This window comes from Elephantulus edwardii, unplaced genomic scaffold, assembly GCF_000299155.1.
Source record: "Elephantulus edwardii isolate Elephantulus edwardi_28Jun2011 unplaced genomic scaffold, EleEdw1.0 scaffold00054, whole genome shotgun sequence".
NCBI lineage: Eukaryota > Metazoa > Chordata > Mammalia > Macroscelidea > Macroscelididae > Elephantulus > Elephantulus edwardii.
In genome coordinates this window covers 12,251,651-12,270,795 of record NW_006399804.1, presented here as the reverse complement: position 1 = coordinate 12,270,795, position 19,145 = coordinate 12,251,651, and the positions used below count along the sequence as shown (strand labels likewise).

At 37.5% G+C, this 19,145-nt stretch overlaps 1 protein-coding gene across 2 annotated transcripts in view; it reads left to right on the top strand.

Annotated features, from left to right (window-relative positions):
- Window positions 1-10,089, top strand: part of MASTL (microtubule associated serine/threonine kinase-like) — a 40,231-nt gene extending 30,142 nt beyond the window's left edge. The window contains exons 9-12 of one of the 2 annotated variants that reach the window (XM_006887082.1): window positions 1,682-1,820; window positions 6,659-6,772; window positions 6,867-6,968; window positions 9,932-10,089. In XM_006887082.1, the coding sequence (XP_006887144.1) occupies window positions 1,682-1,820; window positions 6,659-6,772; window positions 6,867-6,968; window positions 9,932-10,089 (513 nt within the window). The remainder of the gene's footprint in view (window positions 1-1,681; window positions 1,821-6,658; window positions 6,773-6,866; window positions 6,969-9,931) is intronic. The other variant, XM_006887083.1, reaches the window with a different exon arrangement.
- Window positions 10,090-19,145: the final 9,056 nt, after the last annotated feature.

Below are 19,145 nucleotides of genomic sequence, written 5' to 3'. Positions count from 1 at the left end.
TTTATTATTAATTTCAATGAAATTTTACAGACACTTTGGATTTCCATTCATTCATTGTTGCACTTTTCCCCCTTTCCAACCCTCCCCCCTAGTACACTACCCTCTTGGAAAAGTAAAAGAAAAATTCTTTCATTGTTTTACAATCCCTCCCCTCAGGTCCACTCCACTATGCAGCTTTAGCTCTGGACTCCCATCGTGACAAAAATACCTAATCACATATCCCTTTTAAACAGTTTTCTCCCTCATCTGTTTAAATGCAATATACATTATTGAACCATCTTTCTCAGTCTCTCCCTAACCCCGAGGTCAGTCCTGTTTTACGACAGTGGCACCATACAGTATTTGTCCTTTTGTGACTGAGATACTGTCACTCAGCATAATGTCCTCCAGGGTCACACATTTTTAATAATATTGCTTGAATTCCTTGTTTTTCAATGCAACATAGTATTCCATTGTATGAATATACCATAGCTTCTCTATCCATTCGTTTGTTGATGGGCACTTAGGTTGTTTCCAGCTCCTTGCTATTGTGAACAAAGCCGCGATAAACATGGGTGTGCATATATCTGCTTGGATGTCAGTTATGGTCTCTTTGGGGTATATTCCCAGTAGTGGAATTGCTGGGTCAAATGGTATCTCTATTTGCAACTTTTTGAGAAAGCGCCACATCGACTTCCACAGTGGCTGCACCATTTTACATTCCCACCAACAGTGAATAAGGGTTCCAGTTTCTCCACAACCTCGCCAGCATTTGTTGCTTGCTGTTCTGTTAAATTTTGCTATTCTGACTGGGGTGAGATGATCTTTCATAGTTGTTTTGATTTGCATCTCTCTCAGAACTAGGGATTTTGAACATTTCTTAATGTGCTTGTTAGCCATCTGAATGCTGTCTTTGGTGAAGTGTCCATATCCTGTGCCTATTTTTCTATTGGATTATTTACCTTTATCTTGTTGTGGTGCTCACGTATTTTATAAATTCTGGGTATAAGTTCCTTATCTGATATGTCATTACCAAACACTTTTTCCCAGTCTGTGGCTTCCCTTTTTACCCTGGTGGAAAAGTTTTTGGATGTGCATAGGGATTTGATTCTTAAAAGGTCCCATTCATCTATTTTATCTTCTCCTGGTTGTAGGATTAGCCCTAAATTTAAGGTTAAGAGACTTGGATTTTCTATCCAAAATTTACTGAGCAACATAAAATAGTCCTTTAACCTCAGGGCCTCTTTTTTTATATGTAGGAGATAATGGTGTCTGACCTGGCAGTCTCAAAGTTGGTGTGAGGTACCAAAGTTTCATTAAAACTTCCAAGTCCATTTAGCACAACAGGTTATTATGATTTAGTTCATTCTTGTGGAATGCTTATTTTTCAGTCACAGCCTCCTACTGTGGCTGTTAGGCTTGTATTAAGCCATGCTATCTAGAATTCTGTCTTGTGTGGGATTTTGCCCCCCTATTGTTTCTTGCATGTACAGATGTTATTGAAATGATTGGTGATTTCTAAGTTACTGAAATTCATTAGCTGTTACAACTTTTCATTATTATAAATAATTATAACCTAAATTAAAAAATTATTAACTAAATGAGTACATACTTTATGGCTGGCAGCTTATGCCATAAGTTTTCTTTTATTGAAATAATTTAATCACTACTAAAGGAATTAAGATATTTGTTGTCTTGGCAGACCCCAAAGCAAAAGACGTCAGGAACTCCATATCGAACTCCAAAGAGTGTGAGAAGAGGGGCAGCCCCAGTGGATGATGGGAAAATTCTAGGAACCCCGGACTACCTTGCACCTGAGTTGTTACTAGGCCGGGCCCATGGTAAGACATATGACTTTTTGAAGTGTTATCTATTTGTGGCTACATTGTCTTTCTCGGTAAAAATGTTTATCGTTTCTTTGGTATTTAGATTGGCCAAAGTAAAACAAAATAAACCCATGCAATACTCTTTACTTATAAATATATAGCCTTTATTGTAGAAAGAGGGGGAAAAGGAATGTCTATGGCTGTCTTATTCTTTCAACATGAAAGACCAGACATTGGAGAATATGCAGCTATTTGTCCTCTTTATTCAGATTCATTTTACTACACTGGAGAAGCACCACCTCCTACCCCCTTGGCCTCTTTCTATCTCACCTTTGTTCTTTTGTTTCCTCAAGTCTGTTCAACTTAATGTTGAGGAATACAAAGTTGGGTCTATAAAGTTCTGCTCTGTCTTCTGAAGCCTATTCTGTTTACTCTCATTTATAGTCTCACCAGAAGGATCAAACCAGAAATGACCCATTCTTTAAAATGGAACAGAAAAGAATAAAAAGATTCTGTTTAACCTCTTCCTTCCTTTCTGAAATAATCTCCTTGTGCTATATCTTGGTGTTAGGATGAACCTTTGCTTGGATCCCCTTCATGACCATCTGTCTCGTCCTCTTCACTCTATACACATCATTCTTCCATTTTTAATCCTTTGCTAACATTTTTTGCTAAGATTGAAAAGTGTTACCAATTTACTTTGTTTTTCCTCTCATTGCTTAACTTGTCAAAGTTTTCCTATAACACTCTTGGTACCAACAGCCAGAAAATCAAAGAAGAATTGCATTGGGAAAATTGGCTGTCAGGGACCTCTCCAGAGTACTGAAGAGCAACGATGTTAGTCTGGAGACTAAGGTGCATCTGATCCAGGCCATGGTCTTCATAATTACTTGCTATGCATCAGAAAGCTGGACAAAGAGTAGGGATGCTAGAAGGAGAATTGATGCCTTTGAGCTGTGGTGCTGGAGAAAAGTATTGAATATACCATGAACTATTAGGAGAACAAACAGGTTTGTCCTAGAGACGGTGAGACCAGGCTGCTTCTTTGAGGCAAAGATTCTGAAGAGCCACGTAACATATTCTGGGCATGTTTTAAGGAGGGATATCATGCTTGGGAAGGTGGAGGAACAACGCAATAGAGGAATACCCTGGATGAGATGGATTGATTCAATTAGTGACTAGGATAAGGGGGTGTGTCAAAATATATGAGGTTGGCTCAGGATAGAGCAGGGGTCAGGGCTGTTGTACATAGGGTCACTATGAGTCGAAAGCAACTCAGCAGCACTTAACAGCAACAGCAACAACTCATAAAATATAACCAAAACGGTTTCCTTCACTGGCACCAATGATGTCATTATTGTCACATCTACCAGTCCTCCTTCAGTCTCATTCATCGTAACTTCTATAGCTTCTCCTCAGCTTCCTCCCTTTTTTTTAAAAATAATATTTCAAGAATGTGTTCTTTACTTTTTTTCTCTTATATAGCCTGCCTACTAATCTTGTCATTTTCATGATTTCAGCTGTTAGTGCTTTAAAATCCAAGTCACTGTGCATCATAATGTAGGCTATAAGTGCTCATCCTAATTTCATTTTTCAAATAATCTCTATGTCCCTGCCTTGTTTCCCCATTCCATTTTGTAAATACATTTATTCCCAGATCTTCCTAATTTTGCACATTTAGTTTAGGAATAGTACTCAGTAAAATTTTGAATGAAATTTCTTCCTTGCTTTTCATCCGTGGCTTAAATATTGTCGTTTCCATAAAGCATCCCTTGACAATCATGGAGAATTTATTATTCACTCCTATTTAACTATATTTAAAAACTGCCTAAAACATGCCAGAGACTTGTGCCAATGGATTTTTGAGGATTTTGCACTGCCAACCCTGAGACAGGCAGTTTGAATCCACTTTACCTGCTCCACAGGGAAAAGATGGGCTGCCTCTTTCCATGCTATCTACGGCCTATGACAACCCACTACAGAGCCAGCAGAGTTGGAACTGACTCCATGGGAATGAGCTTAACTCAAAACATGCCAGCTTTCTTGTGCTCTACTATAGAACTTAAGAAAACTTCTTTGGAGCAGCAGGTGGGTTTTCTGCCTTTTAGAAAGGGAGCCCTGATGGCACAATCTGTAGGGAATTATGCTGGCACCTTTCTGGTGATTCAAATCCAGTACCAGTGGCTCGGCAGGAGGGAAAAGGGCAACATCCTCTCATGTGATTTACAGTCTCTGAGCCCACTGGAGGGTTCCCAATGACTCAGTTCTGACTGGACAGCAATGAATTGAGCTGACATTAGGTACTCTGTCTTGTGTTCACATAGCTTCATGTGCTAAATTTTCTTCTGGCTTTCTTAGTAGGTGTTTTCTCCTTAGGAAATGATTGTTGTTGTTGTTGTTATGTGCCGTTGAGTCGCTTGTGACTCATAGCGACCCTATGTACAACAGCCCTAAACTCCGCTCTGTCCTGTGCCAATCGCACTGTCTTTGACACTCCCATCCCAATTACCCCAGTCACTGAATCAATCCACCTCATAGAGGGCCTTCCTCTCCTGCACCGTCCCTCCACCCTCCCAAGCATGATGTCCCTCTCCAAAGACCAGTCTCTCCTCACAACATGTCCAAAGTAAGTTAGACGGAGCCTCAGAATCCTTGCCTCCAAGGAGCCACCCGGTTTAAGCCTCTCCAGAACAAATCTGTTTTTTTTCCTAGCAGTCCATGGTATTCTCAATACTCTTCTCCAGCACCACAGCTCAAAGGCATCAATTCTCCTTCTATCCTCCTTGGTCATTGTCCAACTCTCTGATGCGTAACAGGTGATTGCGAAGACCATGGCATGTATCAGACGCACCTTAGTCTCTCTTTCCCCTGATATATACCACAATGCCTGTGCCATTGTTCAATGAATGTGAGTATGAACTCAAAATTTTAATGTAATACCCCTAACAACTTTTCTCTTACATGCAGGATTTCTGACTTCAGGTGAGTGAGCATATCTATGGTATGGCAAAGCCTATTAAAACTGAACAGTCAAAGTATAACTAGATCACACTGCATGGGAAAAAATGTTTTTCATTTGTCATTTATGAAATACTGAAATGATCGGTCTTCTGGGCAGTAAGACAATCTAGAAAGGTTAATTATCTCTGTGAGAAGGGATATCGGGATGAGGTATTTTAAAGGTATCATAAAGTGAAGATACAACTTCTTTATTATAAAAGAGGAAGTATGCTTGATAAAATATTAAAATTAATAACAAAAGCTCTCCAATTTTAAAGTCATTTCATGCCATTGAGAAAATGTATAAGTATGGCAATATTAGTCTATAGATCATAGAAATGAGTTTAAATTAGAAAGCTAGAATGTAAAATATATTAAATTTATTTGGGTAATATATTATGACTACCAAGATTCATTAATATAATGTGATCTTATTAGACTTTGGCTCAAAAATATGGGTATGTGTGATATATCCATGGAGAAATAGCATATCAGTTTATTTTGGCTGCGCTGGGAAAAGGGTCTTAATTTCTAATTTATGTGAAAATATTTTCTTTTCTTTCTCCCATTTCCTCTGTTCTCTAGCTAAAGACTTTTCATATTATCTAATCCACTGGAATAATTCTTTCTCAGTACTACTTAAAAAGTCTACTAACTGAGGTGGCTTGTATATTTTTATAGTGATTACTATATAAACAGAAGCCTATTGACTATGTGCATCTTGAATTCCTAAAAGGGAAGAAGGAATTGTGTGGCTTATAGGTTAAAAAGTTCTTTCTGTGCATGCAACTATTTTCCCTATGGGCAGATTTCATAATGCTTTACAAACTAGTTTTAAAATGGGATGGTGGCAGTTGTTAAACCACAGTAATAAATTTTTTAAAGTATAATTTTTAAGAGAAATTTAACACTGACCAGAATTCTGATTCTAAATTTGCATTGAACTTAACTATTTTTTTATTGAAAGTAATCCTTGTTTAGGAAACACTTTTCTACATAGAAAAAACTAAATAAAAAATATAAACCCAGATTAAAGTTATATTTAAAATAATCATTTGAAATATCTTTACACATAAATGAAACTTCCAATAAAGATATAATTTAGATATCCATTTTACTATTTATGAAAACTTGTCTTCTAATTTTCAAGTCATAATTTAGGTAAATATTTGTTATTACTTATGTTCTAAAACACTGTAATTAAAGCACCCATCATTGTCCGTTTACTCTCCAGTAATAGTAGTATAAATATTGCTTGCTCATCTCACAGTTTATACTGAACAAGAGGGACACAAGATAATAACATAAGTGTTATTTTTTCCTAATTTTAAATTGAAATGTACTCAAGTATTTTAGAAACTAACCTTCAGGATAACTACTGTTTGCTTATATTTTAGACAGTAGATCACAAAAGTATTCAGAATATCAGAAGTTATTAAGAAATGAACACAGTATTCATTCTTAAGTAGTGGTAGTAATGGCTAAGCCAAACTTCTTGGAAAATAATTACTAAATGAAAATAACATAGGGTTTTTTAACCTTCTAACACCTGGAGGAGCCAAAGTTGTCCAATGGATAAACTCTCAGCTGCTAACCTTCTGGTTCGAACCCAGTTGGTAAAAGAAAGATCTAACTGTGTGCCTCTGTAAAGATTACAGCTTTAGAAAAATTCTGGTAGTACTACTTTGACCTAGAAGGTTGCTATTAGATGGAATCAGTTGAGACAACAGGAGTACACCAGAAAAAAAGCCTTGGGAAATGAAATCCTTGGTTATACACAAATATTTGTGTGTTTACATTTCAGCTGATGTACATTTGTAGAAAATATACAATTAAATTCTTTTAAATTCCAGGTCCTGGAGTAGACTGGTGGGCACTTGGAGTTTGTCTGTTCGAGTTTCTAACAGGAATTCCTCCCTTCAATGATGAAACACCACAACAAGTATTCCAGAATATTCTGAAAAGAGGTGATCCCTTCTAAGATTCATTTATCATTTATGTCTATGTATTATTTTTAGCAATAATGAACAAGCTTATTTGTATAATTTTTTTTATTTTCAGATATCCCTTGGCCAGAAGGTGAAGAAAAGCTATCTGATAATGCTCAAAATGCAGTAGATATACTTTTAACTATTGATGATACCAAGAGGGCTGGAATTAAAGGTAGGATGGTTGTATTAATGAACTCTTTGCTGCTAATTTGTTTCAAGCAGTGGTTACTTATAACAGTAGCAGAGTCTAATAACCATTACAGATAAATTAACTGGTAAAAAGATAATTTAGGGTTTTTCTCTCTCTTGTAGATATACAGTGAAATATATATTCTTACTCTGAATTAAGATTCAGTAGTGTCAAATTGCAATATCATTCACTGAAATTTATAAACCTCAAAAAATGTATCTGTAATGGCTTTAACTTGTCTGTCAATCAGTGTTGTTAGATGCCATCAAGTTCTACGACTTACAGCAACCCTATAAACAACAGTCTGAGCCCTGCCCCATCCTGTGCCATCCTCATCTCTGACATACTTGAGTCCACTGCTGCAGTCATTATGTCAGTCCATCTCATTCAATCCATCTCTTTCACTGACCCTCCACCTTTCCAAGCATGATGTCCCTCTCCAAGGAATAGCCCCTCCTAACAACATGCCCACAGTATGTGAGACAAGGCTTCCCCAGAAATTCATTTAAACATTTCTAAGTTTTATAAAATTAGCCACCAACAAATAGAGAATTTTTATTTACTAAAGATCTTCATTCTGTAATTTCACATTGCTCATTACGATATACAACTTTGCTTGCTGAAAGTGAGGAGGATTTAAAGCTGCAGAAGATCAAATAACACAGCCTTCAGTATGGATCTTAATGTCAAGAAAACAAAAAGTTTTCAGCACTAGACTTATAGCCAACAAATGGAGAAAAGATTGAAACTGTAAACAACTTCATCTTACTTGGATCCATAATCAAAGTACCAGCAATCATTAAATCAGATGTATTGAGAAAGTCAACAGTCAGATTACTGAGGAACAGTCATGTCAGTTTTAGGATTAAAGTGTGTCTGATTTCAGGCCATGGTCTTCTCAATCACTTGGTATGCGTCTGAGAGCTGGACAATGAATAAGGATGACAGAAGAAGCATTTGAGCTGTGGTGTTGGAGAAGAGTATACTGAATATCCTATGGACTGCCAAAAGAACAAACAGTTATATCTTGAAGGTGCGGCCAGAGTGCTCCCTCGAGGCAAAGTTGATAAAGGTTCATCTCACATAGTTTGACCATGTTGCTATGAGATGCTATTCCTTGAGGGATGTCTCATTTGGAAAGGTAGAGGAACAGCAAAAGATAGGAAGACCTTCAACCAGATGGACTGACATAGTGACTCCAGCAATGAGCTTGAGTGTGTCAGAGACTGTGAAGTTGGCACAAGATAAGACAGGGTTCAGAACTGTTGTTGTTAGGGTCACTATGAGTCCTACTCAACTTGACAGCACCTAATACATTCTGATACTGTATGTGAGGTATATATTTTTATGTCAGACTTTGTCTTATAGAAATTATTATTATTATTATTTAATCACTCTAAAACTGAGTAAAAACTCAAAACTCTAGATGTCAGTGGTTTACCTAGTTAAGACAGTATCATAGTAACAGTAGAATATTTGAAGCAAAAATAATTTTTATCTTGAGAGGAAACTAATTCATAATGGCAGTAGTTTAAGAACTGTAAATTTAAGCCAATAGTGATATTCTAATGGCTGCTATGACAGGTATTAGGATGATTTTCTCCAGTTTTTCTGCTGGTATTTATTAAGGAAAAACCTTGTAGCAAAAAAGACAAATATAAGACCACTGTTATAAAAAGCGATAGGAATGTTTACACAGCTACAGGAATGTTTACTTTTTGAGCTATTTACTGTTGTGACTGTCCATTCATTGTTTTCTGAATTATAAGTTTAGCTTCCTTCCATGAATCTGTATTAAATGAAGAATTAAAGATAGACCTACCAACTAAATGGCACATTGTGTGATCAAAGAGCAATATTTCATTAAGCAGTAAACATGACAGATAAAAAAAAATAATTCAAATAAGGTGAGCAAAGTTTGAGATTTTATAAGTGGTGTAGAACAATAATATTAACATTATTGATGTAGTTATACTGATGCATAGTTTGTGGAGACTTAAGCCAATGGAAAAAAGGCATTACAAGCATATTTAATGTATATAATGAAATCATCTTATAGGATAAGGAAGGAAAAACAGTGATGATTATGCTAAAGTTATCTACGTCAATAAATAATGCTAAGGACTGAAGTGATAAAAACAGGTAGTAACACAGGTGTGCACAGTTTGGTGGGGTGGGTAGAGGGGGCGAAGGAAAAGGGAAGGATCTGGTGGGGTAATGATGGGTAAAGTCCAATGGTGATTAATGTTAGAAAGCATAATTATGAAACACAATATGAATGAAGAGTAGTGTGAAACACAATGTATGCAAATTTGTAAGCAAATCTATATAAAACTAAAAAAATAATTAAAAACGGGTAGCAAGAATTTGGATGAGAAATGAAGAAGTGATAGAAGACTAATGATAAGAAAGCTAAAAAGTCTTAGGGAGCTCTCGTGGCCTAGCGGTAAGACGCTGCACTGCAATCCCAGAGGTACGTGGTTCAAATCCACCACATGCTCTGCTGGAGAAGCAGGGGGTAATCTCCTCCTGTACCAGTCAGATCTGATTTGACGGTACACATAAAAAATAATACAATAAAAATTAGGGGGAAAAAAAAACAAGCTAAGCAGTCTTGGGAGCAAGAAGTAGACCAACTCTTCTTTCCCTGAGTCAGGTATCATGGGGAAAGATGCAGGCAGGAAGAAAGCCTGCCTTCCATGAAGGCAAATTACTCATTCAAATATTTAACAAATACAAACCGAGCACGTTTTACATGCAAGGTGATACAAAAAATAACACAGAGTGTTTGTGATGTAAGCAGTCTAAAAGAGACAGATGTTAAATAAATGTCCAAAATAAAGTAGGACAAAATACATATGAAACATTATTTTTTGAAAGTCCTATAGAACAATATTTACGTGATGATGTCCTAATATTCTGGTTTGTTTTTTGTTTTTCTTAAGAGCTGAAACAACATCCTCTCTTCAGTGATGTGGACTGGGAAAATTTGCAGCATCAAACTATGCCTTTCATACCCCAACCAGTTGATGAAACAGATACATCCTATTTTGAAGCTAGAAATAATGCTCAACACCTCACTGTGTCTGGATTTAGTCTCTAGCACATACCATTTTCCTTTCACTTTAACCCTATGTTGTAGAATAAGCCTGCAGAGTCATATACTCCTAAAATGCCAGATTGAACTAAGGAAAATATTTTGCCTCAGTCATTGAGCTTTTAATGTTACAACTACAAATTTAAGAGACAAATAATTTATCTTAATCTATGGACTATATATATATATATATACAGAGAGAGATCTTCAAAGCTTTTTCATCTTATTTATTTTGTCTTTGGCACTTTATGAGATTGAACACATCAAGAAAACAAGAATGACACTCACTTTATAGAGAGCACAAATGTGCGCTTCATTTTCTTTCCGTCTATTGATATCTGTCCATCATTTCTAGATTTGTCTGGTGTTATAATAAAAAAGTTGTATCGTTTTTCTTAAATGTAATTTATTTGCACATAATTGCCTGCAAATACTCTGCTCTCAAGGGCAATCATTTAAGGCTGCGTTTGTAGTTCTTAGAAAATGCCTTCATTCGGTATGTTGTGGAACATGTCTGGGGAATGAGGAATAAACACAAGGTCTAAGTATCTTTTAACTTACTTCATGATAATAGCTAAATGTGGTATTTTGCTATCATGACGGTTTCGGGCCTGCTCTTCTGCAATACGTATTTGTTTAAAATGTTACTGGAAAGGTTAAATATAGCAATCTTAGTAGCTTGTTCAATTTTAGCAGAAAATATGTGATGTTTTCAGAGATAGGCTGTACTTAATAAATATCACTGTAAAATATTTCAGAGGAATGTCTATTTGTGCTTCATTGACTATGCAGAGGCTTTTGACTGTGTGGATCACAACAAGCTATGGCTGACTCAGAAGAATGGAAATCCCAGAACATGATTGTGCTTATGCGAAACCTATACTTGGACCAAGAGGCAGTGTCAGAACAGAGCAAGGAGACATTGCATGGTTCAAAATTGGGAAGGGGGTCAGCCAGGGATGTATTTTATCTCCATACCTTTTCAGTCTGTATGCAGAACAGGTCATCAGGGATGCTGGGCTATACGAGGAGGAATATGGCATCAGGATAGGTAGAAGATTCATCAACAACCTGTATTATGCAGATGACACAACCCTGCTTGCCGAAATTGAAGAGGACCTGAAGCGCTTGCTGCAGAAGGTAAAGGACCACAGCCTTCTATACAGATTGAAGCTCAACATCAAAACAAAGATTCTCACCATTGGGCCAACTAACTGGCAGCATGAACAGACAGATTGTTAACAGTTTTAGTTTGCTTGGCTCCACAGTCAACACTCTTGGTACCAGAAGCCAGAAAATCAAGAGATGAATTGCATTGGGAAAGTCAGCTGTCAGGGACCTCTCCAAAGTACTGAAGAGCAATGATGTCAGGATGGAAACTAAAGTGCGCCTGATCTGGGCGATAGTCTACGTAATTGTGTGCTATGCATCAGAGAGCAGGACAGTGACTAGGGATGATTGAAAGAGAATTGATGCTTTTGAGCTGTGGTGCTGGAGAAGTGTTGAATATACCTTGGATTAGTAGGAGAACAAACGGGTTTGTCCTGGAGAGGGTAAAGCCAGAACACTCCTTGGAGTCAAGGATTCTGAAGCTTTGTCTGACATACTTGGACATGTTGCAAGGAGGGACCAGTCATTGGAGAGGGACATCATGTTTGGGAGAGTGGAGGGACAGCACAGGAGAGGAAGACCCTCGATGAGATGGCTTGATTCAGTGATTGGGGTGGCAGGAGTAGCTGTGTAGACAATGAGGTTAGCACAGGATAGAGCAGAATTTAGGGCTCTTGCACATAAGGTTCGCAAATGATTCAATGGCACATAACAAAATATTTCAAGTGGTTATCTTTCAATATCATTCTTTTACGTACAAGATATATTTACATCTTTTTAAATATATGTGTTTTGTGAGGATAGTGCAAAAATGTTTTTCATTCTGTTGTACACCGGTGAGTCAGCTCAATAGCACCTAACAGTACATAAGTATGTATGCCAGGATTTAACTTCACAGGTCATATCTTAAATTCTCTGAGGCTTTCAGTATACTTTCTACTCAAAAAAGCAAAAATTCATTTGCATGTACCTAAACAATCTAATATATTAATGTATACAACAATGTATTAATTACTGTTTTTTGCTCCTTGATCTTATTCTTACCTTTGAGTGAAAGTTTACAGACCCTAACTAGTTTTCCATCTACAATTTATGCACATTTTATGACATTAATTACACGTTCATTGACTTGCATGTTTGACTTTTTGTTATCATCCTACTAAAAACCCTGCTGTAATTGTGGTTGATAAATATAGTAAATTTAAAACTACTGGGCTGCTAAATGTATTTGGTGGTTCAAATCCACCAGCAATTCCACAAGAAAAAAAGATTGACAGTCTCTTGTTGCAATTTGCAGCCTCAGAAACCCGATGGTCAGTCATGATGAGAACAGACTCAACAGCAGTGAGATGCACAGAAAGGGCCCTGGTAACACAGTGAGAACACTGAGCTGCTAACTGAAAAGTTCCCAGTTCTAATCCACCAGCTGCTTTCCTAGAGAAGGATCACAATCTCCTCCTGTAAAGATATGTAGCCTCAAAAACTGAATGGCAGGCTACTATGAATTGGAATCAACTTTATGGCAGTGGATTTAAAAACTTCTAAACTGTACAATGAAGAGGGAATTTGGGGTAAGGGGTGTAGTCTTCTAAGGAAAAGAAAGGATCACGAGTAAAGGCTAGCAGTTCATTTTCCATGGATATCTTATATCACAGAATGGGTATTCATGAGGTATCATTACTATGTATAATACATCATGTAAATAAATCTCTCCTTGCTTTAAACCACTGAACTAACCCCTACTACTCCCAACAAATTCTTCATCACAATGACCTTCATTTGCTATGCATCCAGCTTTCCAAATCACTGAAAAGGCTGAGGACTTCCTTGCACTAAAGTCAGGTTAACAGACCTATTACAGTGATTTTGATCATCTAACCAAGTTATAATATTATCAGGAGGAGCCTGTTCTTGGAACATCATGCTTGGAAAGGTGGAGAGCCAGTGAAAGAGCAGAAAACCCTCAGCTCGGTGGATTAACACAGTGACTGCAACAATAGGCTAAATGGGTTCCGAGGCTGGAATGGAGCAGGATCAGGCAAAGTTTTGATTGGTTATGCATAGGGCCATGACAAAAAATCCATGCTGTGAAGCTGGAAGAGAGTACGGAATATCATGGCCTACCAATAGAAGTATGTCACGAAGAAGGGCCAGTAGACGCACCAACAGGAGCCTTTCCATTTTATTTCTTTATACCACTACATTGTTTAGTAGGGAGCTCTGGTGGCCTAGTGGCAAGAAGCTGTGCTGCAATCTCAAAGGCCCATGGTTCGAGGTCACCACCAGCTGATCCGGGGGAGATTGATGGGCAATCTCCTCCTGTGTGATTAACTGTCTCTGACAACCCGCCAAAGGGTCTGCTCTGGGTCAGTTCCGACTCGATGGTAAACACCACCACACTGCTTAGTAATACTTGTAGCTTTCATTAGGAAAGAGTCTTTCCTATGCTCCATTGTTGTTATGTGTCATTGACTATGATTCAGAACCCTGTGAAACAATAGCTCTGAACTCTGTCCTATCCTGCACCAAATTTACCATCTCTACATGTGCCACAATCACTGTGTCAGTCCATCTCATCCAGGTTTTCCTCTCCTGGCGCTGACCCACAAGCCTACCAAGCATGATATCCTTCTCCAAGGACCAATCCTGACCATGTGCCCAAAGTTATGTGAGATGAAGCTTCAAAATTCTTGACTCCCAGGAGCAACCTGGAGTCAACCCCTCTAGGACAGACTTGTTCTCTTGGTGGTCCATGGAATGTTCAATACTCTTCTCCAGCAGCACAACTCAAAGGTTTTGATTCTTCTGTCATCCTTAGTCACTGTCCAGCTCTCAGATGCATAGCAAGCAACTGAGAATAACATAACTTGGATCAGTTGCACATTTTAGTCTCTAGACCGACATCATTCATTACTCTTTAGCAATCTGGAGAGTTCCCTGACAGCTGTCTCATCTTTTGATTTTCTGACGGCTGGTGCTATGCACATCAGAAGATGGGGCAGTGAGGCCATGAGCATTAACACCCAGACACAACACACCAGGAAGCCCAGACTGCTGTCATCGTCAGGGAATAGAGAGATAACAAAAGGGTAAGAGTGGCTAGGGGGGTCTGAGGCATCATATTAGGGTCAGTTCAGGGTTCAGGCCTTGCCTAGGAGCTGCTCACAGTGAGAGGTTTGGGAGGCAATGTTGAACAAAGGGGGCCATGCCTAATTTATCTGTCAGTTTTGTATTGGGGAAGTGTCTTTGCCTGCTGATGCTCTTAATAGCTTAGAAATGTTTGCTTATCTATCATCTGCTCTTTTGAGTAAAATGTTTGTCAGATAGTGTACTAAAGCTGAGTTTCCAAATTAAGACAGAGTAGGAAGAAAGACTGGCCATCCACTGCCAAAATAACAAGCCTTCAATAACCCCATGAACACTACAGCATGCTCCATTACTCCCTTTAACCTTTAGAATAAGATTCTTGAACAGTAGACTACATAATGCTTTTCTGATGACCAGTGATGTTCTACCTCTTTCCAACTGCTTAAGTTATTTATACTTTCTTTTCAATCCTGATCACTTTTCCATCCTTTGATCCATTATTAGCACTTACATCAAATGTATGTTTTGGAGGCATAGTTGAAAGAGTTAATAAGAGGAATTGAAGCCAAACGAATTTACACATGCAATAGAAAGATAATGGCTGTATGATCTAACTTAAAAAAGCAGAAAGTATTCTCCCTCAAACCTATTAACCACTGAAGCCAGACTGATGCTTCCTGGAGCATCACTGACTAGTGCCAGTATTTACTATTACACCCTATTTTTAACTCACATTTTTAAAACAATAGGCTTTCTGACAGATTGTTCTTAAGTACAAGATGTCCATAAATCACACGTTCTTAACCTGGGGGTTTACTGTACATAATTTTATCAACATAAAAATAATTTTCTTACTCCAAAGAGACCATAACTGACATCCAAGCAGATACATGCACACCCATGTTTATTGTGGCTTTGTTCACAACAGCAAGGAGTTGGAAACAACCTAAGTGCCCATCAACAAACGAATGGATAGGGAAGCTGTGGTATATTCACACAATGGAATACTATGCTACATTGAAAAACAAGGAACTCATGCAATATTATTTAAAATGGTTGACTCTGGAGGACATTATTTTGAGTGAAGTATCTCAGCATAAAAGGACAAATACTGCATGGAACCACTGTTGTAAAACAGGACTGACCTTGGGGTTGGGGAGGGACTGAGAAAGATGGGTTCAATAAGGTTTACTGCCCTGAAACAGATGAGGGAGAAAAGTGTTTAAAAGGGATTTGTGATTAGGTATTTTTGTAATGACAGGAGTCCAGACTGAAGACTGTATAGTGGAGTGGACCTGGGGGAGGATTTCTAAAACAATGAAAGAATTTTTCTTTTACTTTTCCAAGACAGTAATGTACTAGGGCGAAGGGCTGGGAGGGGAGAAAAGTACAACAATGAATGAATGGAAATCCAAAGTCTAAGTTTTACTAAAATTAATAATAAATTTAAGTAAAACAAAAAAAGGATAAAAAAATTTTCTACAACTTTTCTAAATGTTATATACAGAAAACATGAAGTACCTATATGCCTTGAAATAGGATGAAGTACATGTTGTTACGTGCAATGACTCATAGCAACCCTTTGAATCTTCCCCTATCCTGAGCCAATCTCACTGTCTCCGACAGACCTGCCCCCATTGCCACAGCCTGTCAATGTATATCACCCAGGCTCTTCTCTTGCGCTGACCCCCCTCTGCCTTTCAAGCATGATGTCCTGCAAAGACTGGTCCCTCCTGGCAACATGCCACATGTCAGATGAAATTTCAAAATCTTCACCTCCAAAGTGCAACCTGGTTTCACCCTCTCCAGGACAGACTTGTTTGTTCTCTTGGCAAGTCCATGTGTGTTCAATACTCTTCTCCAGCACCACAACTCAAAGGCATCAATACTCTTATCACCCTTATTCATCATCCAGCTCTCAGAGGCAGAGCAAGCAACTGAAGTGCATGGCAATTGTAAAAAGGTGTTTAATTAATTAATTAAAATTATTTTAACCCTAATATCCTGGAACTTCATGGAACATGTGTCTTAAGTTTGAAAAAAGGTCACTATATGAAACTGCCACCTTCAACAAAATAGGTTGACACAGTGACCTTATAATGGATTTGAATGTCTCAGGGACTGTGAAGATACTGCAAGATAGGGCAAGGCTCGGATCTGTTGTTCATGGAGTTGCTGAGTCACAGTCAACTTGACAACACCTAACAACATGTTCTAAAGCATCTCAAAATTGCAAAGTCACTGCTTAGGGTCAGTTCCAACTCAGTAACCGTCCATCAAGTTTGGAAGCTGTAAATCTGAACAGGCAAAGACTGGCGGCCCATCTTTCTCCCTCAGGTTGCTGATGGACTAAAACCACCAGACACTCTTGGGAGTTAGCAGTGCAATTTATGCCCACAAAGTTCCTGTCCCAAACTTCTAGAAGGACATTTAGGTACTCATGCTCTACTTATCCAAAAGACTCTTACTCTTTCTCCACTCAAAACATGCTCAGAGTCCAAGACAGTGCAAACATACCAAGCCAGCATAGATGACTCATTCTTAACAACTATGGAAAGTGGGTTAGATGGGGCAATATTTAAAGGAGGTAGTGAACATAAAGTCAAGATTTATTGTAGAGGTAGAATCAATGACACTTTTTTGATGGATTTATGTGGAAGTACCAAGGAGGTGTGAGCCACATACGACACCTGATTTCTTGCTGGACTCTCTAGTCAACTGTGGTACTACATACTCAGATAGAGGTTATATCCAATTTTAGATGTATAAAAGACAGAAAAATAAACAATTCGGGAAACTAGAGATATTAGGTGAAAATATTGGAATGGCATGGAATTGTTTTCGTTATGAAAACCCTTTCTCGTACATGATTTATTTTCATTTAATTCTTAGTTTGTTGTTCTTATGTGCTGTCGAGTCATTTGCGACTCATAGCGACCCTATGTACAACAGCCCTAAACCCTGCTCTATCCTATGCCAATCTCATTGCCTCTGACACACCCATCCTGAGTACCTCAGTCACTGAATCAATCCACCTCATAGAGGGTCTTCCCCTCCTGTGCTGTCCCTCTACTCTACCCAGCATGATGTCCCTCTCTAAAGACCTGTCTCTCCTTACAACATGTCCAAAGTATGTCAGATGAAGCCCCAGAATCCTTGCCTCCAAGGAGTAGCCTGGTTTAATCCTCTCCACGATGAATCTGTTTGTTTTCTTGGCAGTCCATGGTACATTCAATACTCTTCTCCAGCACCACAGCTCAAAGGCGTCAATTCTCCTTCTATCCTCCCTAGTCATTGTCCAACTCTCTGATGCATAACAAGTGATTGCAAAAACCATGGCCTGTATCAGGCGGACCTTAGTCTCCAGAAAGACACTGTTGCTCTTGAGTATTTTGGAGAGGTCCCTAACAGCAGACTTTCCCATCGCAATACGTTTTTTGATTTCCTGGCTTCTGTACACAATCAAAATATACTTCTAGGAGAAATAAATAATAAATATCTTTTTTCATTATTTTTTATTTTTAATTTAGTTGTACAATAAAGAAACAGAAAAGAAGTGGATCATTAAAAAATACCAAAGCTGTAATTTAAAATGAGGTTCTTGTTAACCAAAGCAGTTAACATTATATTCTATAATTACATCTTTATTTTTATATACAAGAATTGTGTGCAAAGTGCTTTTAAAACTATAAATAAGAGTTCCAAACAAGATATAAATGTTTATCCCTAAAAGTTAGTGACCCCTGATTGCTTTTAATGAATCACAACTACTAACATTCTGAATTTGCACTGTTTATTTATAAACAAAAAAAACACCCATCATTTTCTGATGCCAAATAGATATCTAATTTTTTAAAATAATGCCTGATCACAGGAATAGAATTTATTTTTACTTAGAAGGGTTACGTGCTTCATTTTGTTCCTAAATAAACAGACTTTTTTCTTTTTTTTGCTTTTAAAGCAAGTATCAGTATATACTTTTAGACATATATTTTACTCAAACAGTTTAAAAATAAAAAACATCAAGTTACACGAAAGAAAAAGTGTTGGGAAACGTATATCATATTCTCACTTTTCTATCAGGCAAAGAACCTCCCTATCTACTATGGATGAATTACTTTTTTACTCATTTATAATACCCTAACTACATGATGTTAAGCCCAAAATTATACATAATTAAGAATGTTTAAAAATTATTTGTTACAAAGCCTTTCAGTCAGAGAAATCTTGAAAAATAAATTTAAAGCATTTTTATGCAAACAACTTGCACATTATTGTTTGCAAACTGCAACTCTCTTGAATGTTAGTTTCCTATGATGCTCTGAATGGTTTTACTGTGTGTGTGTGTGTGTGTGTGTGTGTGTGTGTGTGTTTTAATTTCCATGTATTAATAATTAATGTGTTATATTTCAAAAATACAGTAAGTTAACAAAGAATTTTGGAATGAAACTCTATAGGAAGAATCATTTTCTAAATAAGGCATTCAAAATTCTAAACAAAAAACCTCCTAGACTAAATATGGACGTAGGAAGAAAAGGGCTTAACTATACATTGTTTGGGAATGCCTTATTCATATGAGATTTTCTGGCCAGCTCGTTTGCAAATCCTTCCAAATACTCCTGTGAAATATGTGTATCGTATAGATTATATCCCGAAAGAAAAATTGAGGCACTAAGAGGTTAGAAATCCAGTCTGTCATTTTCCAGTTGCAGAAAAGTGGTTTTTCGTGTGTTTTCTTGTCAACTTTTGTAAAAACAGTATAAATAAGTTTTTATTGTACATATTTCAAAGCACCCTATGAAGCAGAAACTAGATATCCTCAGTTGAAGAAAAATTATTACAAATGAATAAATGTAGGTGATTGA